Here is a 22,388-nt window from a genome sequence, read left to right on the forward strand (position 1 = left end):
GACCAAATGCCAGAAACAAATCAAGCTAGTCAGATATTAGTGGTATTTGTAAGCTTGAAGAGTTGTCCAGCTGTTGCAGAATTTCGCGGCGTTTTGGTTCCTGGTATCTTGACTAACGGCTCGGTACCTATTTGTCCAGCCAATCAGCGATGTGGCACTGCCTCACCAGCCACACTGCGTCACGCCTTCAGCCAAAGGTGGACCCCGCTTGACCTCCAGCGTTCGCAGCTCAGCCGCGATTGCACCCATGTCAGCAATGCCATGAAGTCGGCATGACCGAGCTGCGGCTCATGTGGCACTCTCTCAGGCGCGGGGTGGCTCATTTAAGAGCAGCGCATCCTGCCCCTCCCTCGCTGACAGCCTAATCTCACCACCTACACTGAACTCTCCTTATACTCCCACTACTACCACTATTATCTGTTCTTGAAGAAACGTTTCAAGCTTGAAAACCAACATGTCAAACAACGGGTACTACGGCCAAGGCTACGACGGCGCACAGCAGCCTTATGGGCAGCAGTCCTATGGACAGCAAGGCGACCAGTACAACCAGGGTCACGACTCGTATGCGCAGGGACAGGTGAGTCCACACATGCTATATAGTTCTCTATAGTGTAGCTAAGACAAGCGCAGGGCGCCTATCCTCCCTCGCATTCGCCTTACCAAGCTCCTCAGCAGCACGGTTACGGCGCCCCTCCCCAAGGCCAGTACGACCAGGGCTACGACCAGAACCGCGGTCACTCTCCTTACCCACCGCCTGCGCAACACCAACAATACCCACCTCAACAGCAGCATGGGTACGGTGATCAACAGCAGCATGGATACGGCGGTCAACAACAGCACGGCTACGGCGATCAACAACAACAACACCTACAACACCAACAACACCAACAAGGGTATGGCGAGCAACAACAGCACGGATATGGGGATCAGCACCAGCAGCCGGGCTACGGTCAGCAGCAGTATGGCCAACCGGGCGCACCGGGCGGTGCTGCAGAGGGCGACCGCGGTCTTGGATCCACGCTCATGGGAGGCGCTGGCGGGGCTTTCCTCGGTAGCAAGCTCGGTGGTGGAGCGCTGGGCACCATTGGAGGACTGGTCGCTGGCGCTATTGGCGCGAATATGTTGGGTGACAAGTAAGTCCACTCGCCTTTTTCCACAACAGACTGCATGCTGATGATTGATTTAGGAAAGAGGACAAGAAGAAGAAGCACAAGAAGCACGGCAGTGGTTCGTACCAGGGATCATCATATGCCGGTTCCTCTGCTGGACTCGGTGGTCTGTATGCGGGAAGTAGCCATGGGGGCCACAAGAAACATAAGAGCAGGAGCCACAGCCGGGGTGGTAAAAGCTCTTCATCGTCATCGAGCGACTCGGACTGAGCGTTATGTTTTGAAGGGAATGCCTGCTCAGTATGTATGTGTCCTCGTAGCTTATTGATACCTGATGGTCTTATTCATGTGTCTGTGCTTGTGAAGGAGTCGTTTGCTATGCCTCTAATTGGTCAACCTGTCTTACACAAAAGTTTTCTTCGCAAAAGGTTGTTATCCGTTTGAAAGGCACGTTGGATTTCATCTTGCGCAACCGTCTGTGAGCTATGTCAAGTGCGCGCGAAAGCTTCGAAAAGATTCCTTAGAATACTGCCACAACCCAATCCGGTTAGGCATCACACTAGCCATTTTTCTCCACCAAGTTACTCATCCACATTCGATCAATTTTCTACAACCCCGCAACAAGAAATACCAAACATCAAACAAACATGGGAGACGTTCTTATTCGGTTCCTTCGCAGTTCCCTGCCCGATGAACTTGTTGCCGTTCTCGAAGACGTGCTCAAGGCACTTGAATCCGGCGACTTCTTAGCCATTTTCCAGCAACCAGAGGTGCAGATCTTACTTGGATATGAAGATGACGATGTCACGAAAGATTTGAAGAGAGAGAATTTCGGAACTTGGAGCGATTACATTTTCCGCCGACTGGGGCTGATTTTGTCAAAACGGAGCGAAGAGGCGGATACACCAATACGCGAAACAGCAGCGTATCGTCAGCACCTCTTTCTTGCGGTTGCAGTTGCAGCGCTGTGCGCGTTCATACAGTCTACTGTTACGGGACCGCCATTACCTTTCAAATCTGCAGATATGTTGCTGCCGAAAGATGTCTCTGGAGATGTTGCACTGCTTAACAAGACGAGAGCAGATCTGGTTGCGTCGATGGGCGCGGACGGAATTGCAGCATATAGGCTGACCCCGAATATCGAGCTTATGTGTCTTGCGGACATGATTCTAACCTGTCCGCCGGTTCAGAAGAATATCGAGGTTTCGGCTTGGGCGAGATTGAGGGTGAATTTTGTGCATCAAAGACTCTTGAGCGAAGTTGCGCCAAGTTTGCAGACTGCAATCTATGACGACTTGAAGAATGTCGAGACGTTAATTTTGAACTCGGACAAGAGCGAGGAGGTCAAGGATTTGCATACAAGTTTCTTGTTGGAAAGAGCGGCTGTCCATACACATCATGGATTCGACAAGAAAGCGAAAGCGGACCTAGATCAGGCAACTTCGGAGCGCAAGTTTGAGTTTGCGCTGACGGGACTGTTGGGCAAGAGGACGAAATTCCAGGAGAAGGATTACAGTCAACTGCTTGTTCTAGCCCGAAGTGCTGGGTCAGAAACACTTGGGAAGACTGTGGATGCTCCAAAGCCAACCAACCTAGATTTAAATGACGATACCCTGCACGAATCAATCCAGTTCACGGAAAAGAATTCATCGATGGACGTCAAGAACGAGTCTACACTACCAGCCAGTCTCACGGAGATGGATCCGTCGAATCAGCCATTACTCAATCCACTAGACTCAGTGATTCTACTCTCGCTCGCAGAGAGCATCAAAAATACAAACCCGGCTGATGGAATCACCAGAGAAGAGACGATCCCGTATGCGACTCGAGTGTTGGAAGGTGGTAGTTCAAACTGGCAAATCTACACGCAGGCTCTCCTCGTGCGGAGTCGCATCGAGGGCTACAAGTCGAGAACTATGGAACGTGGTCTTCTCCAACTTCAAGCGCTTGTTGACCAAGTCATTGCGGAGACATCTGGCGACGCTACTACGGATGCAGAAACCAATGAGAAAGTGACATCCTTCTTGCCTCTTGCAAAAGATGAAGAATCTGCATCGGTAGCCGATCGACTTCGCTACGTCTTCCCACTTTGTTCGCCCTCGCGCTGGGAACTGGAGGCCGAACTGGCTGCACGCTGGGTGAGTGTCGGTGGTTTACGTTCTGCGCTGGAGATTTACGAACGACTGGAGATGTGGGCTGAAGCAGCACTTTGTTGGGCAGCTACGGAGAAAGAAGAAAAGGCACGTAGGCTTATCAGAAGACAACTCTTCCACGCCACCAATGGTAACGACGAGACCGCCGATCTCGATGCAGAGACATGGGACGGTCCAGCTCGACATCCCGCGCCTGCTGAGGCACCCCGACTGTATTGCATCTTGGGTGACATTGGTAATGATCTCTCGATGTACGAGACGGCCTGGGAAGTCTCTGGCAAGCGATATGCGCGTGCTCAGCGCTCACTCGGCCAACGTTACATCGCAAAACGCGACTACGAGAAGGCTGCAGAAGCTTACTCGCTATCACTGAAAATCAATGGCTTGTACCATCCTGCCTGGTTTGCACTCGGCTGCTCGTATCTCGAGCTCCAGCAATTCAAGAACGCAGTCGAGGCCTTCTCACGCTGTGTGCAGCTTGACGATCACGATGCAGAAGCATGGTCAAATCTTGCTGCTTCCCTCCTACACCTTCGTCCTAAAACTAGAACAGAGGATGACGAGAACGGCGAAACGAAAATAACAAATCACCCGCGCACTGATGCTCTCAAGGCATTCAAACGCGCTGCAACAATCAAACACGATAGCTTCCGCATCTGGACCAACGTTCTTGCCGTCGCTGCATCCACCTATCCTCCGTCATGGGCTGACGTCGTAACGGCGCAGACCCGTATCTGCGAGCTACGTGGTTCCACGGAGGGTGAGAAGTGCGTCGACGCAGAAGTATTAGACATGCTTGTCAAACACGTCGTACAGGCGGAAGAGGGCGTTGATATCTCCCGTCCAGGTCTGCCACGCATGGTCAACGAGCTCGTCGAGAAACACGTGAAGCCGCTCATTACAGTTTCCCCAAAATTATGGAGCGTACTGGCAACTCTGTACATGCACACGCAGCGCCCCACTTCTGCATTAGAATGTCATGAGAAAGCCTGGCGCGCTGTCACGAGCCAGCCGAAATGGGAGTCCGGGACAGAGAAGCAGTGGGATGTTGTAGTGGATCAGACGATTGATCTCGTGGATGCATATGAGACTTTAGGTCCGAGGGAGCGCAGTGAAGGGTTGGCGGCAGGAAGCGGTGAGTTGGTCGCAAAAGATTGGAAATTCAAGGCGCGTAGTGCGATACGCAGTGTCATGGGCAAGGGGAAGGAAAACTGGGAAGATGGTCCGGGGTGGCAAAAGTTGAGGGAGAGGATGGATGAGTTGAAGAACAGAGAGTGATATTGTGTCGGGGCGTGAAGAGAAGAAAAGAGAATCGACGTCTACTAGTCTGCGGGTATTATCCGAGAACAGGTTACTATCCAGGGTCACACTGTGGGTCTATTATCCATGAGCGTGCATGAGCTAGCTCACTCAGGCTTAATCTCGGTCCTGCGTTGGCGTCGATCTGTCGCAGCTCTGCGGCCGCTAACGGAGCTCCAGCGTCATTGAGGTTCAATCACCACAGAAACATGTACACGCAACACTTGATCAATGTGAAAATTTCAATAAAGAGGTAAAGCTTATCATAGCGGTCGCTGCATGGATCCGAACACCGACCCTGCAAAGATGGGTATAAATTCACGGTTTCCTTCTTTCTTCATCTTCATCTTCAAGATTAAGAGCATCAATCACTTAACAACTATAACACCATGGTTCAACTCAAGAGTAAAGTCGCCCTTGTGACAGGTGCCAACGGTCTCAGTGGCAATGCCATCATCGAGCATCTCATCCGCACACCAAAAGAAGAATTGTATGTCCTCTCGTGTAATAATCATTGACAACTGCTGACAACGACTCAGTTCCAAGATTATAACTACTTCCCGCTCCCCTCTGGGTTTCTCCTGGCAAGACTGGCGTGTCGAGTTTGTCGCCATCGACTTCCTCGACCCCGTTGAAAAGATCAAAGCTATCATGAAAGAGCACGGTTGTGAAGACGTAACCCATGCCTACTTCACGAGTTATGTGCACAAGGACGACTTCTCCGACCTCAAAGACACCAACATTCCCTTGTTCAAGAACTTTGTCGACTCCATTAACGAAGTTGCTGGCAAGAACCTCCAGCGTATGAGTCTCCAAACCGGCGGAAAATACTACGGCATCCACAAAATCAATCCACCCATCTGCCCCTGCCCGGAAGACCTACCCCGCGTTCAGGACGAACATCAGTTCTACTACGAGCAGGAGGACTACATCCAGACGCAAGCCGCCCAGAATGGCTGGAGCTGGACCATCATTCGGCCCGACGGGATTATCGGGTATGCGCCGGGCAAAAGCGGCATGTCAATCGCCTTGTCAGTCGCCCTCTACCTCATCACCTGCAAGCAAACGGGCGAGAAGGCCAAGTTTGGCGGCAACAAGTTCTTCTGGAATTGTCCCGAGAACCAGTCGTATGCACCCAGCATTGCTGACCTTACCGTCTGGGCAATGACGCAAGAGCACACCAAGAACGAGGCTTTCAACCATGGAAACGGCGACGTGGTCCTCTGGAAGACACTACTGCACCGCCTCGGCGTGCTCTACGGCGTCGAAATCGACTCGGAGGTCTCGGCCAGCGGCTCGGAAGTCAAGGAGGCTTCGTACTCGGCGTCGAACTCGTTCAGCTTTGCCGGGTGGGCGGCCGACAAGCGCCCTGTGTGGGAGACTCTTACCGAGAAGTATGGCGGCAAGAAGGAGGCGTTTGACTGGGCTACGTGGTGGTTCCTCGACTGGGCTGTGGGCAAGGCGTGGCCGACGATGGTCAGCACCAACAAGGCGAGGGCGTATGGGTGGACAAGGTTCGATGATTCGATCAAGGCGTTTATGGAGACGATCAGGGCGTATGAGAACGGTGGCGTGTTGCCGAGCGTCAGGGATCTGAGGAAGGGGGAGAAAGGAAACGTGAGGGGAGGACTACCCGAGGTGTATGAGCAAGGGTGGGATGGTACGTATACAGGTCCCAAGGGGCAGTAGTGCGTAACGTTATGGGAATCGATAAAGTGTTGAGATAGATGAACTCGAAACCACCTGCCTTAAAAAATTCATCATGCTGAAACAAGCAGTTGCTATATGACAATCTAAGACCCTTGCAATGTAGGATCCTACCATCCCCGGACTCGCCCGATCTGTCGACACCTGCAGGATATCTTCACGCCACCATCTAGATCTTCTGGCAAAACACACTCCGAATCTTTCCATCCCACTCTTTCGCCAGTGTCTTTTCCTCAACCTTCTTGTCCTTACTACCAACCTCCTTCTTCGTGCCATCAGTCGGACATCCGGTGTTCCTACATGTGTTAGCAAGCCCATCGTCGAATTGAAACCTTACTCCACACCCTCTCAACCAAACACAACCACCAAGAAACAGAAGTACTTACAGATAGAATTGGCACTTGACGCCCTTCTCCACACTCAGACTGCGCACCTTGCCGTCAAAGTCGCCGAAGATGTTGTTCAAGTCGGTGCAATATGCGTTTGCGGGAATAGAAGTGCTATCCGTGCCGAGGGGCGAGACGGCGAGGTTCTGTTGCTTGTAGATTGTTGCGCCGCCGCCGGTGGCCTTGTGATAAGATTTAGCAGTGAAAGTCAGAAGAATTAGAGATATATACGGTTGGCGCAGCAGCGACAAGTGCGCTCATAAGACCGAGAATGGAGATGGAGACGCGCATTGTGAGACGTAGGCGTAGCCTTTTGGTTCGAGAGAGGCAAGTTGAGTGGCTGTCAGTGCGGGTTTGGTTGAGGAACAGTGTTGTAAAAGAAGTCGAGGGAGAGGCAGTAAATACTTCACTGTGGATCTAAACACCGTGCGCGTCTTGTGGTGAAAATGATGCGTGCCAAGGATGTTTTCTTCTTCCAAGAAGGACGTATTTTAATGAACACGATGAGCTGATCGGCAGATTCATTTGCATGTTCGCTGTCCTTCACTGCGCAACCACAGGAATGCGCCATGGCTCTCGTGTGTTACCGCAAAGGGCTAGTGTGGCTGGTCTGGTCAAATTCTTGAAGCCCGATGGAATGGACTTTAAGCCCCCTCCCTCTTTCTTGTTTTACACAAGGCCTGATCTGATAGTGGCTCCCTGACACGTTTGCGGGCTGACAGCGCGCGGACAACAATGGAGCGTACCGATCATACAACCCAGCTCTGCAGAATTTCTGATTTCGCGGAAAGTAAGCAATTGATTCAAGTTGTACCCTGGATTTGCAATAGCACAGTGACTCCCATTATGAGCATGATCAGAATTCGACGTAGTCGATCCGCTCACTATGGTTGGGCCTGTATGGCGAAAAGATTGGAGGTAAGGGGGGCGGAGCGCAAAGCTGAATATATATCTTGGTACTTCGTGTCGACGTCTAATGATGCTAAAGCCCCTTGAATCTATCGAGAAGATCTTCATAGGTAGGCAAGTAGATGTTGTGTTCCTCAATGAGGGACTTAGAATCAGACTATGTTAGGTTTGGTGACGTACAAAAGGTTACTTCACGCTACTAGCGTATGCCAAGTGAGCTTACCTCACTAGACGATGACTAGGAAAGTACGATCAAAAGTTACTGCCTGATCCTGGCGGCTTGAACAGACATATATATGATGATATATCATTCTCGAGCAGCTAGTAGTAATACTCCAACTATCCTACGCCATATACAAAAGCCGAGCAGGACGTGCCACAGCAGGCAAAACAACAGTATGTGACAAAGGAAAATGTCGAAACTCCTGGAAAATACAAAAACTACGTGAGTAGAGAATTCTATACCAACGCCATGAGGGTATTAATAGTGTGAACAACCGATCTAGAGTGCAAATTGAAACTCCGCTTATGAAAAATAAACACTAACAAGGACTACGTATGCCCTGCAAATGTGGACTCATCCTCTTCAACCTGCTGAGACTCCAAACCCCTAAGTATTTGTGTTAAAAGCCCTGCAGCAGGTGGTGAACATGGACTACCAAGAGGTGAAAACGCGTTCCCTCCATATCCAACATCACCTTTGCTAAGTTTTCCAAACGTGCCTTCTTGTTGACTGTTTGGGCTGCCTAGGCCTGACTTTGGCGATGTCAGGGGTGTCCTGAAAGGGCTCGACTCCTCAATATCCATACATTCACGGGAAACAGGTCGCGACTCGATGGCAGCTAATCGAGTGAGACTGAAAGGAATGGGCTGGTATAGTGGCACAGGCGAACTTAGAGTGGCTGATGCTGATGAACTCAATGGACCGCCTGTGAATTGCACAGCAGGTGGAGGATTAGGTGGGTGCTGTCTCAAGCCATCGATTCGGTCGTATGACTGCGGTGGCTTTTCAAGGTGCCATCCTGCACTTTGACGGCGCAATACCTTCTCAGCCGTGGATTGTCCTCCGACTGACAAAGTCTGCGGTGCCACTGAATCGCGGGTTGGCTTGTACGTGCTGTATCTCGGTTCTGGTAGTTGGATCTCGTTCCTCAGCTTCTCCTTCCCGTCTGGCACACGGTTGGCGAACACAACACGAATACTTTTATACAGGTAGTGGCGGCCCTTCGACGGACTACAAATATGCAAGTGAATCAGATATCGCAGAATTGGACGGTCATTTGGATCGTCTGAGTTACTGAGCGCCGCTTCGGGTCGGTCTGTGCCAAGGTTCTTGCGCGAAGATATCGGCATGTCGATGATAGGGCCGGCGGAATAGCTGCGCTGCCTGATGAATGTTTTCTGACCTGGTTCCATATCCGACACATCATACGGGACGAGAAAAAGCTTGACTGCGGTTTTGTTCGGGTTTTTAAGAACAATTTGCAGCTGGCCTTGTGGCGGAATCCGGTAGCAGCCACCTTGTGGGGCCTTGGGCGATGTTGACCGTCTTTTCTTCTTTTCCCTCCGTCTTATGTGTTCCTTTGTAGTCCGATCCGGCTGTTGGTCCTGATGATCTAATCGAAATTCGTGGTCGTCTTGTTCTGGAATGGGTACTGTTTGTCGGCGCTTGCGTTTGCTCGCTTCTTTATTCTCCTCAGGCGCAGACAACGAGTTTTCCAAATCTACCAAGCCCACATATGGGCTTGGCTCATTGTCTGATATTATGCCGTTCCCAGTGTTGTAGCTGTAGAAGACAGCGGGAAAAGGCACCGTCACATGGGGTGGACATTTGAGACTAGATTTGCATTGCCCTTTTCCAAGCACTCCAATCTTGGCAACGAAGTTCAAGGGGCGTGAAGGTGTAGTTGACATGCGTCCGCGTAGAATAGACTCCTCGTAGGACCCGACCATAGGGGCGTGGTGAAGAGGCGATGCTTCGGAGGAGAATGAAGGTCGACGTGAGCTCAAAAACGGTGTTTGTGGGTTGGACTGAGGTTGAAACTGGTTGACTGCTGTCATAGATCGCCTTGGTTGATGCGCTTGGTATGGTATTGACCCTCCGTGCCGCAGATGCCGTGCTGCCGGAGTGCCGGATGCAGACGTTGCCATTTGAGTCGACAGAAACTCATTGAAGGACGCAGGAGAAATCGTCTGCGGCCGGATGTGCCTCTCTGGACTTCTGGAACCATCTCTGGATACTGGTCTCGAAGAGAAATCTAAGTCTGTGTTGTTTGACTGCTGCACAAGTGGACTTGTTGGAGGCATGAAGACAAACGGACTGGACGATGACTGTGACGTCGCACGTGCTCGGGAGACTGTGAATTCGCAGCTGGGCACATCTCTGATTGGATATGACGCATTATTCCGATAAGAAAGATTTGTAACTGCTGGAAACGAGCGCTTCCATGGCACGATGGGCGAAGTCGCTAGGAAATTTGTCAAAGAAGGCTCATCGTCAGATCCTGCGTCTGCCTTCTTTTCTCGAAAGTCTCCCGAATGTAGGGCGGATCGAGGTCGTTCGATCGCTAAGCCCACCGAGGAATGGTCCCGCAAGGCCTCAGGAGTAGACGTGCGTGATGGCTTGAGTTCAGCAGACGGGGAAAGAGGAGTCTTTGGGCGACCCTGATATGCCGGTCGCAGTTCAGAGTTTATATCGTGACGGCCGCCGTTCTATGACACAAAATCAGCTTTCTTATCGCTTCAGCGATGACTTACTTTCTACTTTGAAAATACAAAAAGACGACCTTTACTCACACTTTGCCGCTGCTGCCATGGAGGGCTATTTACTCTCTTGAGCTTTTCTATCAGCTCCATTCGATCGAGTAAAGATGGTTTGGATTCGTGATTAGATGTATCAGGGCTTGTTTCAAGGCGAACATTCGAGTCTGCGAAATCTCTTGCACACACGCCTTCTAGCAGTGATGTGTCAAATCCAAAATTCGACGTTCCTTCTCCTTGAAGTGCAGCCAGTGTCGGTTGACGTGAAGATGACCGCCGCGGCGGACTGTCACCAAAATCATGGAATACAGGCATATTGAAGACAAGTTATCGCAGAAAACAGCATAGATACAGGTTGTGACGGAAGTGATGCGCTTTTGGAGGCGTGATGGACGTGGAGCACTGAGATGGCTGCTTGGTACCCGGGCGGGGACAGATCAGGTGGTTGGAGCACTTGCTGGCTCGACGAATGACATGAGTAAAAGTTTCCAGTTTGTTCAAAAATGCGCTGGCCACCTCACCGCGCATCTGTCTTTGTCAGTCTCAAGGTGAAACGACGTGGAGCTCCGGCGCAAGATGCGGAGAGGATGGCGACAGGGTTCTGCCAGATGACGCGCGTGGTCGTCTCGACAAAGAGAAGGTTGCTATCGCCGCTGGTAGAGTACGGCAGCCCTCTACACCGCTCTTGACTGGCGCAAAAGAGGTCACACGACGGGTAATGACTCTTGACGAGGTGCATCCCGGTCGCTATCAGCAGAGATACGATGGTGCACAAAGCTGGGGCGTCGAGTCTCTGCCGCGGCTTTCGAGTGATGTAACTGGTTGATCACGTGCCAAGACTTTGGTGTCTTAGATTTCCGAATCGCTTTGCCTCACGATCTCTGCACCCCAATTTCAAAAAACACTACGTAATTACAACATGGCTTCGAAACGGCCACGCGAAGACGACTCAGCCAGACATGCAAAAAAACAGAGAAAGGGCTTCTCTGTTGGCCCTGCGAATCTGCCTGATGGCACATACAAGCGCAAAGGTGAGTGGTCACTAACTTTCTATTTTACTGCCATGGTGGCGTGCAGATTCCCAATCTTCGTGCCGCAGCAGAAATGCAACCTTCATTTCTGCGAAGGGTTTCGTACTGACAGGGGCCACGTGGCTAGCACCTTTTACATGCCGCAATACCTTCTCCGACCAGATACTGACTCGATGATTAGTGCAAAAGATCAAGAAAGACCTCATCCACAAGGCGAAGCTGAAACAGCAATACACCAAGCTGAAGGCTCGAGAAGAAGCAAGCACGACGCCTCGAAAATCCGTCTACGACCGCGACGATGAGGTCAACGACGAAGACAACGAACCTGCCGAGCCTGTTCCAGAGCCCACTCTCGATCCGCATCCAGACAGGATGAAGATGCTGGAGGACGAAGAGGCCAACCCAGAGCCCGAGCCACCAAAAGAGCGAAGAAAAAAACAGCCGCGCTCACAGCCCTTCAGGAAAGAGGCCGAGATAGCGCAGAAGAACAAGGCAGAAGCGGACGCACGCCGAAAGGCAAGGAACGACGCAGAGAATGAGCGTTCAATAAGGCTGGCAGAAAGAGAGCGCTTCAGAAAAACTATGGCTAAGGCGCGAGGAGGACCAGATGGGAAAAGGAAGCTCGGTCGCGAAAGCACCGTGTTGCTTGCCAAAGCGCAGAGGCTGATGGGCAAGACCTGAAAGCGCAATACAGATGAGGTCGAGAGTCTCGAGGCCTAGCGATCACAGAGCTGGCTCAAATGGCGCAAGCTCATTGTTAGCCTTACGGGAAATCCATACCATGTGAAAGCGCGCCGAGCATCAGCCCGAACCCCTCCTTGAGCGTTGCAACACACGTACTCGACGCGACGTTCGAGTACTAGCTCACTGGCGCGTACACATCAGTGGACGCAACACATGTGCTATCAATTTGGGTTCAAGATTCATACAATCTGACTGACGCGAGCGCATATTGTCTAACATCACACACGTAGCTCTCTAGATTGTCACCATGCAAATAGTAGTAATATAATTCACCCACGGACAGCCACAACGGTGGCAACTCAACTTGACACTCATAGGGCCGATTATAATAGCACATGAAATCAAATTAATGGAGCATGTTACACGAACAATTTACAACTGCTGACTATTGATTTAAATATACTATGCCCATCCTCACCCATATCTAAGCGTGTCTTGAACAGGCCATCAAGTTTGGTAACACTACAAGATAATCTATAGTACATCTAGTTCTAACTCTTGCCCAACATACTACTCTTTAGACAGGCAGACAGGTGCTAATTTAGGCTCGAAAGGTCGTTCTTTGCTACCTAGTCTTTAGGCTTCTCATCGCCTTTCTCCAAACTCGCCTTATATTCTCCCCAAAGCTCCCCAACCCCCTTCCCACAACATCCCTTCCATACCTTATCAGCATCATATTTACACCCCTTCAAAGCCTGATTGATCCGCCTCACCACATCCCCACCATGTTCCTTCTCCAACCACTCCAAGAAAAACCCCGTCCGCTCATACCCAGCATCCCACTCACAATCACCGTGTCTTTTCCAATGCGGCGGTGCATACCCGGCTTTCAGTCGCACCCAATCTGCTATACCCTCTATGAGCCCCCCAGGCGCATCGCCCTGCCCGTTGTGCTGCCAGCAGTGCACCATCTCGTGCACAAGCACGCCTGTGATCTCTTCTTTCTGCCGCGAGGCAGGCACGGAGGATATGTACGATGTGTTGAGGTGGATTTCCTTGTGGTCCGAGTCGAGGTCGAGACCTGTTGTGTAGGCTACGCCGTCCATGGCGCGGAGGACGAGTGTGATGGAGCGGGTGGGGGGTATGCATGAGGGGTCGAGAGAGGTGTATAGATGTGTGAGGACGCTGTTAACGGCGTGTTCGAGAGCCGCGGAGGCGTGGAGGAGCCGGAGGAATGCGTGCGCGCCATCTGAGGAGAGGTCACGGAGTTCGAGACGGAGGAGGGGCTTGCGCTGTGGCTTGACTTTCGATGTTGTTGTGTCGGAAGCGGTCTGTGTTGTTTGGGAGTTGTTGGTATTGTGTTCGGTGGATGGGGGTAATGCCGAGGATTGCGGGGCTGGCGGGACTGACGTCGAGGTAGGAGCAGGGGATGAAGCGGAAGACATTGTCTGGAAATAGGTGGGTGTTGCTGAGGATGTCATTGGAGTTTTGGATTTGTGGTGTATGATGTTCAGACATGAGACGAGAGATCGAAGCTACCTCCAAGCTTCAAACCAATCAGACAAGTCAGCTTCGACAGATATGGAATTTGGCAATTGCGATTGTCGAGTTATGGAAACATTTCTGTACGTAGAATTTATGAAGTTGCGCCGTTCAAAACTCACACGAACTTTGTGTTCTACATGGTCGTGGATAGAGATGCTTCAATATCCACGAAAAGCCGCTAACCATACTCCTCGCTCACCATGCTTAAGAGCTCTTGAAAGCCTCGGGAAATATCTTTCGTAGCTCCTGCAAGCTCCTGATCTGATAGTTGCATGCGGGTTGTTCTGGTGCTTTGTCATTCTTATCCAACAAATGTGCAACCTTCCATCCCCGTTTTTGTGCTGCTTCACAATTGATGTAAGAATCATCTGGTTCATGTCAGTACATATCTAGAATTAGGATTCGATCTTCTAACTCACCAACGAAGTAGCAGTTCTCATTCGACTTCACTCCAGCCTCTTTCATCGCTTTCTCGAACATGTGTGCTTGTGGTTTGCAGTAGAACTTGTCTGAACCATAATCGCAATACGTCATGCCCTCGAACAAATCATCGACCTGTAGCAGCTTGACTACTCGCTTTCCGTGCGTAGTGTACGCGTTCGTGAACAACCATAGACGGAACTTGCTTGTGTCGATATCTTCTATCAATTTCCGGAGTTCAGGGTCTGGCTTGATGACGTCTTCGAGAGGTAGTGCGTCGTCGACTTTGCTGTTGTACTCCAAGGCATCGACCTTGTGGTGCTTGACAAGTCCTTCAATAGCAAGGCCATATTCCTTATAGTATCGGTAATGAAGTTCGTTTGCTTCATCCTGCGATAGACTCAAATGATTTTGGAAGAATTCGTCTATCAACTTCGCCATCATGCCGTGGATTCCAAGATCTATGAAAATCAGTGTCGAATACGATATCTTATGATCGCAGGATGTACATACTCTTCGAGTACAGGCAGTTGTCGATGTCGAAGAAAAAGACTGGCTTTTCATTCTCCTCCGCCATATTGACAAGTGTTTAGGGATTTAGTTGAAAGTCGCAGTAGGTGTGTTGTGTATGGCGTCTTTTGAGCTCCGTCTTGGGCAAGTCTACTTAGTTTTTTGAAAACTATTTGATAAATGTGCTGGTGTATGTGCTCTGACAGTTAGGCTTTTCGCGAGCAGATCCTTGATATGTACAGAAAGAAATGTGAGAGACTCGTCGTGATTGTAGAACAGATCTAGCCGGGATCTCAATGACCTGGGTGGTAAAGACTAAAGTAGAGTCATCATCAGTGCGTGGAGCATTGGGGAAAGTGACGACTCGATTGGGAGTAGTGCCTCGATTGGCGCGTGCACGTTTTCCTCTGCTGCACGCTGGCCGCTCGCTCCCAATCCCGTCTCCTTCATCAACATCAGCCCCAAACAACAGCGTGTACCCCACCTGTATTTGTATATCTCCAGACTTTGATCATTCGCGCATTTGGACGTGGTTGGAACTGAACTAGCTTCACGTACTGTTGTAAGGCACATCGCCCGCCAGTCGCTTATGTCGACCATCGCAGCACCGCCGCGTCTGAACGGCAACAGCGTAGTACCCGCAGAGGTGCTCCGTGAGGCCGATTTTCTCCAGAAGATCTTGCAGATACGCGATGAAGTGCTTGCTAGCAAACACCCGCGTATCCATCTTCCATCCAAAGTAATTGAACAGGTCGCACCGCGTCTCCCGCAGACGACGCTGCCGAACAGGCCCACGACCAACGGCGCTTCAAATGGCATTCACGCCTCGCAACTGCTCCCTCCGCGACCGGAGAGTTCGCGTCAGCAGTACGCGTCAGCCAACGAGCTTGTTTCTCCTGTCCCCCCTACACAACGACCCTACTCAGCCAAATCCGTCTCATCGAGCATCGACCCGGTGCTGCTCACCAAGTCTGATCACCTGATCAGGGCAGAGCTGCAGCTCAAGCGGCAGCAAATAGAACGCCTTTTAAAGGATCAGTTTGATAAAAAGGGTCGTGGCAATGACTTGGAAGAGCGAGAAACACACGTTGATGTGGAGAAGTGTCTGATCGAAGCTCAGATACGGATTCCGCCTGTGTCTGGGTTGCAGTCTACGACTAACAACAGCGACGGCGTGGAGTCTTTTGATGAAAACTCGTACTATTCTAGCAAAGCAGACAGTTGGTCTTCAGAGGAGATTGATCCTAAACAGAATGCCAATGCTGATCCTGCAGGTCCGTTTACTCCGCAGGCAAAGCGATCTGGCATTCAAGTAGCTGCTCAGTCTCGTCCAGTCGAGCCTACAGTCATCGATCTTGATGAAGAACTGTATGAGCCTGCCGATGACATAGAAATATATGAGCCTGAGCCGTCAGGGCTGCTAGAGACGGAGGAGGAAGACTACTCGCCTCCTCCTGCCGATGTCGGTCCAAGTGAAACCAACAGAGGACGGGCGCGAGACCGTGGCAATCAGCGCAATGGTGGGACTAACGGGTATGATCTTATCACTTTTCCTTACCACTCTCTCTATACAACTCGTCCTATCGAGTTCCATTGTGAAAATCCCGTTGGTAGTCGTTGCATCGCACGTCTGCTGAGATCACGCTGCAGATGTGCGGAGCATATTCATCACCGGGGACACAAGTATGAACGTCTTGACTTCCACGGCCGCAAAGAAGCTTATGTTTACTGAAGTCGGGAAACGACTCCACACATGATCTTCAGGCGTTGCGTCGATAGACATTTCTTTATGGTCAATTATGCTGGAAAGTAGAATATGCTAATAGTTCAACAGATCATCTCGTCAACAAAGCCCCGTGGGTCCAGCAGCGCCTCTCAATAATCCTCGCAAACGCAGAAGAGAAGAAAAGCGGCGCCAGCAGCAAGCGAATAAGCGGGTAGCCCGTTCTCCCGAACCGTACATCAAAGAGGAGCCACCGTCACCTCCCCATTTCCCGGCTTACGCTGATGCTCCAGCTAGCAAGCGGCGCGCATTGCAACCACTACCCAATGATATTGAGGTTGTGACTCCACAAGAGAGCGCTAGGATGCAGCCAGTCTATTACAGAGAACCGGCATCAGCACCGCGACCTTATCGTGATTACGAAGAGTTGTCGTCGCCCACGGTTATACGGGTACCACAACGTCGACCACAGCGCGACGATGACCTTCGGCGTGTTGCAAGCCTCCAACATGCTCGCATGCCATACTCTCCCGTTGGCGGTGGCGACGTCTATGCAGCACCCGAACCTCGTCCGATACGTGCAGCATCACATGCTTTCGTGGATCGGCCTGAGCAACCCGTTTACCGCGAGGCTTCAGTACGTCCCTCAGCGGCACCGCGATATATGCATGAACGTTCTCGCTCGCCAATCCACGAGTACCTTCCGCAACAACAATCTCCCATGATCATGGCCCCGCCGCCGCGCCGTATAGTAGTCGATCAGTATGGCAACAAATACTATGCAGCACCAGTTGACGCCAGGGAATCAGCTGCACCGCCTAGCAGGCGGATGGAGGTTGATCCTTTCTACGAGCGCGCGGTAACGCGAGAGCCCACAATGCGTGCGCCAGCTCGCACAGAGATGTATGAGGAGGACGTGCAGATGATGCCTCCTCCGCCGCCTCGGCGATATGTGGAGGCTTCGGAGCCCGAGATGATCGACAGTCGACTCTATCGCCCACGAGAAGCATCCCGTCGCCCGGTAGAGATGGAGTATCGTCCACAAGAAGTGATTGAGCGGCGTTCTGTTTCACAGTATGAGGAGATGGGCCCTCCGCGTGAGTATATGTCGTCGAGAGCATACAGTGTGCGTCCGGAGGTTATTCGTCGAGAAGTGCCCGAGGGATATGTTCGCCATGAGAGCGTGCAACCGGGCCTTGTCCGTGCTTCTCAGCCTCATTACCGCGAGGTTAGCATTGTGCACCAGGAGCCCTTTGATGATCGTCGCTTCATGTATAGTGCGCCGGCGCCGCAGGGTAGACGATACGTTGAAGATGGAGATGTTGTACAAGAGCAGTATGCGGCGCCACCACGCCAACGGTATTAGTGGGGGTGGTCTTGTTGAGGAGTTGGTATTATTAAAAAAGGTTGTTTCTCAGGATTGCCTGTTCAGAAGACGTGCGTTTCGCGTACATGGTTGTAATAACCTGGAGTGTAGAACACCTTGTAGAATTACTTGGCTTGCATAGTTGTCGTATTCATCACACTTGGTTAGTGTAGTTGTGGAACATTTGTATCAATCAATCACGTGTAACGTGATTATTTTTCCGTGAATCTGAGCGTGGGAACGCAATGTGTCGAATGCAGATGGTTGAGGATCAAGCAATATGGAAGGCTTGGCGTGTGAAAATCAGTGGGGGGAGAGGTGCACGTCTATTTGTGGAGGCGATCGTCTATCGATTATGTTAGCGGACCGGTAGGTGGCGCCAGCCTCGAGGCGGAGCCGCATGACGGATCGGAGGGTGTCGTGTCGTGTGTCGGAGGTGCCGTGTTGTGTTGTGTTGGACAGGAGATGGACGTTGGGTCGGCATCATGTCTCCTCAGCGCTGATCTGGTCTGGTCTGGTCTGGGTCTGGTCTTCCTTCAGGTGCATATGCAGCCGAAAGGAGCATGTGCGTTGTTCTGCTCTGTTCAGGGAACGCGGTACGGCTATCTATGAATAGTCGGCGTCAAGAGAGCACGGCCACCCGACCATCCGTCATCGCCGTCGAGTAAGTTCCATCGTGTTCTGGGGTCACGTTCATTCCATGTGATGCTGATGCTGGTGCTGATAGCGACTTGACTCGACTCGACTCGACTCGAAAATCTTCGTCTCGCGCTCTGTCGTTGCACGGCAGGGACGTTGGCGCCCCTGCGTCTGCGTGCACAACAGCCAGACTGCCACGCACGGGGTGCATTGCCATTGCATCTGCTTTTGGGGGGTCACGGTGGTCACGGGGGCGGGCTTGTAGTCGCCCAAGGGCTGGTTCATGGCATGGGCGAGGTCAAACAGAGTTTGTGGCACTGGCAGAAGCAAGTTGGGCGGTGTGTGTGCAGTGTGCAGGTGCAGGGTGAAACGACGCGGACGGGGCGGGCAGTGTCAAGTGCATCGAGGCGCAAAGTTAGTTTTGGAGCGGGATACGGTGGTTGTATAGGGCAGGCAGGAGGGTGGTGATGACAGGGTGGTGATGGAGGCGGGCGTGCTCGTATGATGGGAACGCAACCGTGACTGCACAGGCGATGCTTTTTTCCACGTCCAAGGTTGGCTGGCTGGCCGCTGGCAGGCAGCCAATCACGGCCCCACTCAGCCCTCGACGCATCTCAAGCTCGACTGCAACTGCTCCCTCTTCCCTTCCCTCCACTCCACCACCACGCAGCCCGTCCGTCTCCCAGGGCTTCTCAATCCCGCCATGCACAAGATATCAAACTTCACCGGCTCGGCTCGCCATGGCTGGGAAACGATGAAGCCGTCGGCCGGCTTTCCCTTCTCGCGCTCCAACCACGACATGCCCGTCCCAGCGCCCATCAAGCGCCCCACGACGGCCACGTCGGCGCCGCCGACCATTCCGCCCGGCACCCAGGTCAACCTGTCCTTCAACGTGCCCTTTTCGTCCAACCTCGTCGGCCCGGACCCCGACGACATCATGTGGGCGAGCCCGGGGGCCATGGCGCGCTGGACGCACCCGGAAGCCACGGCCGACAACACGCCCACCCACAAGCTGCCCGTCCACGCCCAGAACGTCGACAACCTGCGCAACCTGTGCCGCGACGTGAGCGAGCAGACCGAGGGACGCGTCTCGGCCACGGTCGTCTCGGCCGAGTCCAAGCCGCTGCCCGGCCTGCAACGGGGCCCGCTGCGCGCCCTCGTCACCAACGTGTGTCTGGCGGGCGAGCTCGAGATTGTGCACTCGATGCGCTGCAAGATCCTCAACTCGACGCCCATCTCGCTGGTAGGCTCACACCTGGCACCACAGCCTCATCGCGCACTGGCTGACTCTTGGCACAGCGCTCGTCGTTTGTCGACATCGACCACAAGCTCATCTTCGACCAGGCCTCGCAGACGGTCAAGGGCGCCGTCCTCAACCAGCTCGACCTCATCGCCAAGACGACAAAGGCCGACATCTTCCTGCTGACCCCCAAGCAGCCCGACATCGAGTCTGCGAGCTTCAACGGCAACGTCGACACCATGGACCCGCGTCTGCGCTGCGCCATCTTTGGCGACCTCGAGACCATGGAGCACGCCAAGACACGCGTCTTGATCATGATTGACCAGATTGTACGTCGCTGCTTTCCCCTGCGGTCAAGCTCTTACTAGCGCACCAAGCTAATTCAAAATCGTCACAGCTTAAGCGATATGTGGACACAATGAAGCTCGAGCTAACCATGCACACGCTGATCTGTGGACGTGGGCGCAAGAACATCAAGATGATCGAGTCTGCCACAGGGACCGCAATCTACTTCCCACCGCCGTTCCCCCGGCTCTTTGGGTACACGCCCCCAGGTGCTCAGCGTAGACCAGATGACTTGATCTACATCACAGGAGAGAACTCGGAGTGCATTCTGCGCGCCAAGCAGCGCCTCCACGACCTGGTCATGTCGACCAAGGTCTTCGTGAAGCCAGTCATGGTGACTGACACCAAGCTCGATGCCATCCTGCTTGAACGTCTCGACAAGGTGCGCAAGATCATCGAGACCAATGGCTCGTACATCCTGCTGCCACCTCTGGGCGTCCAGCGTGGTGTTGTCCGAGTCCAGGGCACGGATGTCTTGCATGTCGAGCGCACCGTGCGCGAACTGATGTCTCTCGTAAGTCGTCCACAAGTACCTATTGATCCACACGCTCACAAATGTAGGCTGGCCAATTCTACAGTGCCTCATGGTTCATCACGCACCCTGATCCCACACAGCGTCCGCCCACTGCTGCTGACGTTCGCGCCATGCTTTCTGACATCTGCATCAACTCTGGTGCTGAAGTCAGTTTCGAGAAACTCAACTTCCACATCTACGGGTCCGATGATGCTGTTAGAGCTGCTTTGATGGTCATTAGTAACATTCCGTTTGTGAAGAAATCTCAGTACAACATGAGCGTCAAGATCGAGCTTGCCAACGAACACAAAGAGTTTGTTAGCGGTAAGAAGAATGGCAAGATCAACAAGATCATGAGCCACAGCAGCGTGCAGATCGTCTTTGATGGCTTCAACGAGTACAACTTCTACATTGTAGTCCGTGGTGCCCAGTATGAGGCCACCAAGAATGGTCTAGACCTTGTCGAGCAAGAGATGCCTGCTGCTATCTCCTTCCATGTCCCCGACCAGTATCACAAACGCATCATTGGTATTGGCGGTCAGCACATCCAACGCATCATGAAGAAGTACTCTGTCTTTGTCAAGTTCTCCAACGCCATGGATCGTGGTGGGTTCGGCAAGGAAGAGGATGACATCAAGGTTGACAATGTCATCTGCCGCACACCTGCTCGCAACGCTCAGAACCTCGATCTGGTGAAGCAGGAGATCATGGATATGGTCGAGAAAGCCGACGCAGAGTTCGTCTCCGAGACCATCAACATCAACCGTCTCTACCATCGTGAGCTCATTGCGCGCCTAGACAAGATTGACGAGTTGGAGAAGAAGTTCAACTGCAAGATCACCTTCCCCAGCACCGAGGAAGCGAGTGACATCGTTACCGTCTCTGGCCCTGAGTACCAGGTGCCATTGGCTGTTGACGAGTTTTTGGTGAGTTTTGTATATGACCTTTGTTTGAGAATGTCAACTAACCAGTTGCAGGGTATGGTACCAGAGACTCACGACATCGGTTTTGAGTCCTCCGCTGAGCTCAGTGAGCACATTCGCTCTTCCGAGTTCAAGGCTGATATCCTCGACAAACTCAGGACTCAGCACGTCGTCGATGCTCAGTTTATGGAGCCGCAGACTGAGACGATTGAAGGCAAGGAGCAGAAGATTGAGACCATCCATCTTGGGTTCACCAGGAATAACGCTGGTGGGCTGAAGGATGCTACGGATTTCCTGATCAACCATCTCGTCATGCATGGCCTGGACACGAACACTATCCGTGGTGCTCTTCCTCGTCCCAAGTCTGACTCTTTCGAAGACTCGTTGCCCTTCTTCGAGTCCAAGCTCCTTCAACGAGCCGAACCTGCTGTTGAGAGCACCGACTCGCCAACTCGCTCCCACTTTGGCGATGATGAGCGCCCTGGTATGCTTGATAGACTTCGCAAGCCAGGCAGCATGTCGTCGTTCACATCCATCTTTGCGGGACGCAAGAACACCAACTCACCTGGATCGCTCTTCAAGCATGCTTCCAGCAATGCCTCCAAGGCATCCCTTGCCAGCCTCGAATCCACAGGTAGCTACCGCAACCCGTGGAACGACAGTGGCATCAATCTCGCGGACGACGAACACCACAACAACGGCTGGCCGATGCCAACTCCGCGTTATGAATCCAAGTTTCCTTTTGGTTCCTCTTCAGCGGCGACCGGGGACTCAACTCCCAGGTACGATCCGCGGGGCTCCGTGGACAGCGGGCGCCCCGGCACTTCTCATTCTGCATCTGGATACCCGGCCCCTATTGGGCCTCCCCGTTAAATGATACCACCTATCTTCCTATCTACAGTACTACCCCTCCGGCCCCTTTACGAAGAAATACCCCACGCTCTCGGCTACGCGTTTATCCAGTGCGACGACAAAAGAATTATACCCCTCTCTGATACGGCGTATATATGCAAAAGCCATTGCTTTGGCTTGGTTGTTTGTGTTTCGAAGTTGTGTTTTTGTGTCTGTGCGGATCGTTAATCTTTTGTGTTTCATGTTGTTAGTTTCCTTTTTTTTTTTTTGCTT

General features: G+C 52.3%; 10 protein-coding genes across 10 annotated transcripts; 6 read left to right on the forward strand and 4 right to left on the reverse strand.

The window, feature by feature from the left end:
- Positions 1-391: 391 nt before the first annotated feature.
- P153DRAFT_52648 (uncharacterized protein) lies at positions 392-1,655 on the forward strand. The gene is made up of 4 exons (XM_033673257.1): positions 392-577; positions 631-1,133; positions 1,187-1,413; positions 1,476-1,655. The coding sequence occupies exons 1-4, from the start codon at positions 507-509 to the stop codon at positions 1,551-1,553; spliced, it is 879 nt and encodes a 292-aa protein (XP_033522017.1). The 5' UTR covers positions 392-506; the 3' UTR covers positions 1,554-1,655.
- Positions 1,656-1,756: 101 nt separating this feature from the next.
- On the forward strand, positions 1,757-4,540 carry P153DRAFT_377195 (TPR-like protein; the record flags this gene model as incomplete). Its single annotated transcript, XM_033669722.1, has 1 exon — positions 1,757-4,540. One exon carries the CDS (start codon positions 1,757-1,759, stop codon positions 4,538-4,540), a length of 2,784 nt encoding a protein of 927 aa, XP_033522018.1.
- Positions 4,541-4,950: 410 nt separating this feature from the next.
- On the forward strand, positions 4,951-6,250 carry P153DRAFT_295063 (NAD-dependent epimerase/dehydratase; the record flags this gene model as incomplete). Its single annotated transcript, XM_033664001.1, has 2 exons — positions 4,951-5,051; positions 5,101-6,250. The coding sequence occupies 2 exons, from the start codon at positions 4,951-4,953 to the stop codon at positions 6,248-6,250; spliced, it is 1,251 nt and encodes a 416-aa protein (XP_033522019.1).
- Positions 6,251-6,437: 187 nt separating this feature from the next.
- On the reverse strand, positions 6,438-6,945 carry P153DRAFT_387370 (uncharacterized protein; the record flags this gene model as incomplete). Its single annotated transcript, XM_033670641.1, has 3 exons — positions 6,438-6,564; positions 6,655-6,836; positions 6,886-6,945. 3 exons carry the CDS (start codon positions 6,943-6,945, stop codon positions 6,438-6,440), a joined length of 369 nt encoding a protein of 122 aa, XP_033522020.1.
- A 912-nt stretch (positions 6,946-7,857) lies between these two features.
- Positions 7,858-10,964, reverse strand: P153DRAFT_432727 (uncharacterized protein). Its single transcript, XM_033672986.1, has 2 exons — positions 10,360-10,964; positions 7,858-10,275 (listed from the first exon to the last, which is right to left on the reverse strand). The coding sequence occupies exons 1-2, from the start codon at positions 10,636-10,638 to the stop codon at positions 8,116-8,118; spliced, it is 2,439 nt and encodes an 812-aa protein (XP_033522021.1). The 5' UTR covers positions 10,639-10,964; the 3' UTR covers positions 7,858-8,115.
- Positions 10,965-11,215: 251 nt separating this feature from the next.
- P153DRAFT_368214 (uncharacterized protein) lies at positions 11,216-12,467 on the forward strand. The gene is made up of 2 exons (XM_033668458.1): positions 11,216-11,354; positions 11,536-12,467. The coding sequence occupies exons 1-2, from the start codon at positions 11,243-11,245 to the stop codon at positions 12,033-12,035; spliced, it is 612 nt and encodes a 203-aa protein (XP_033522022.1). The 5' UTR covers positions 11,216-11,242; the 3' UTR covers positions 12,036-12,467.
- A 227-nt stretch (positions 12,468-12,694) lies between these two features.
- On the reverse strand, positions 12,695-13,456 carry P153DRAFT_265578 (plant basic secretory protein; the record flags this gene model as incomplete). Its single annotated transcript, XM_033662865.1, has 1 exon — positions 12,695-13,456. A coding segment is annotated over one exon (762 nt), but the record flags the coding sequence as incomplete, so codon positions are not given.
- Positions 13,457-13,787: 331 nt separating this feature from the next.
- P153DRAFT_294592 (pyrimidine 5-nucleotidase) lies at positions 13,788-14,580 on the reverse strand (the record flags this gene model as incomplete). The annotated part of the gene is made up of 3 exons (XM_033663965.1): positions 13,788-13,951; positions 14,003-14,464; positions 14,517-14,580. The coding sequence occupies 3 exons, from the start codon at positions 14,578-14,580 to the stop codon at positions 13,788-13,790; spliced, it is 690 nt and encodes a 229-aa protein (XP_033522024.1).
- A 382-nt stretch (positions 14,581-14,962) lies between these two features.
- Positions 14,963-17,813, forward strand: P153DRAFT_368217 (uncharacterized protein). The gene is made up of 2 exons (XM_033668459.1): positions 14,963-16,046; positions 16,348-17,813. The coding sequence occupies exons 1-2, from the start codon at positions 15,103-15,105 to the stop codon at positions 17,600-17,602; spliced, it is 2,199 nt and encodes a 732-aa protein (XP_033522025.1). The 5' UTR covers positions 14,963-15,102; the 3' UTR covers positions 17,603-17,813.
- Positions 17,814-18,944: 1,131 nt separating this feature from the next.
- P153DRAFT_294965 (uncharacterized protein) lies at positions 18,945-22,136 on the forward strand (the record flags this gene model as incomplete). The annotated part of the gene is made up of 5 exons (XM_033663994.1): positions 18,945-19,484; positions 19,541-19,810; positions 19,879-20,340; positions 20,388-21,266; positions 21,318-22,136. 5 exons carry the CDS (start codon positions 18,945-18,947, stop codon positions 22,134-22,136), a joined length of 2,970 nt encoding a protein of 989 aa, XP_033522026.1.
- Between the last annotated feature and the right edge of the window lie 252 nt (positions 22,137-22,388).

Source organism: Dothidotthia symphoricarpi, assembly GCF_010015815.1.
Source record: "Dothidotthia symphoricarpi CBS 119687 unplaced genomic scaffold P153scaffold_14, whole genome shotgun sequence".
NCBI lineage: Eukaryota > Fungi > Ascomycota > Dothideomycetes > Pleosporales > Dothidotthiaceae > Dothidotthia > Dothidotthia symphoricarpi.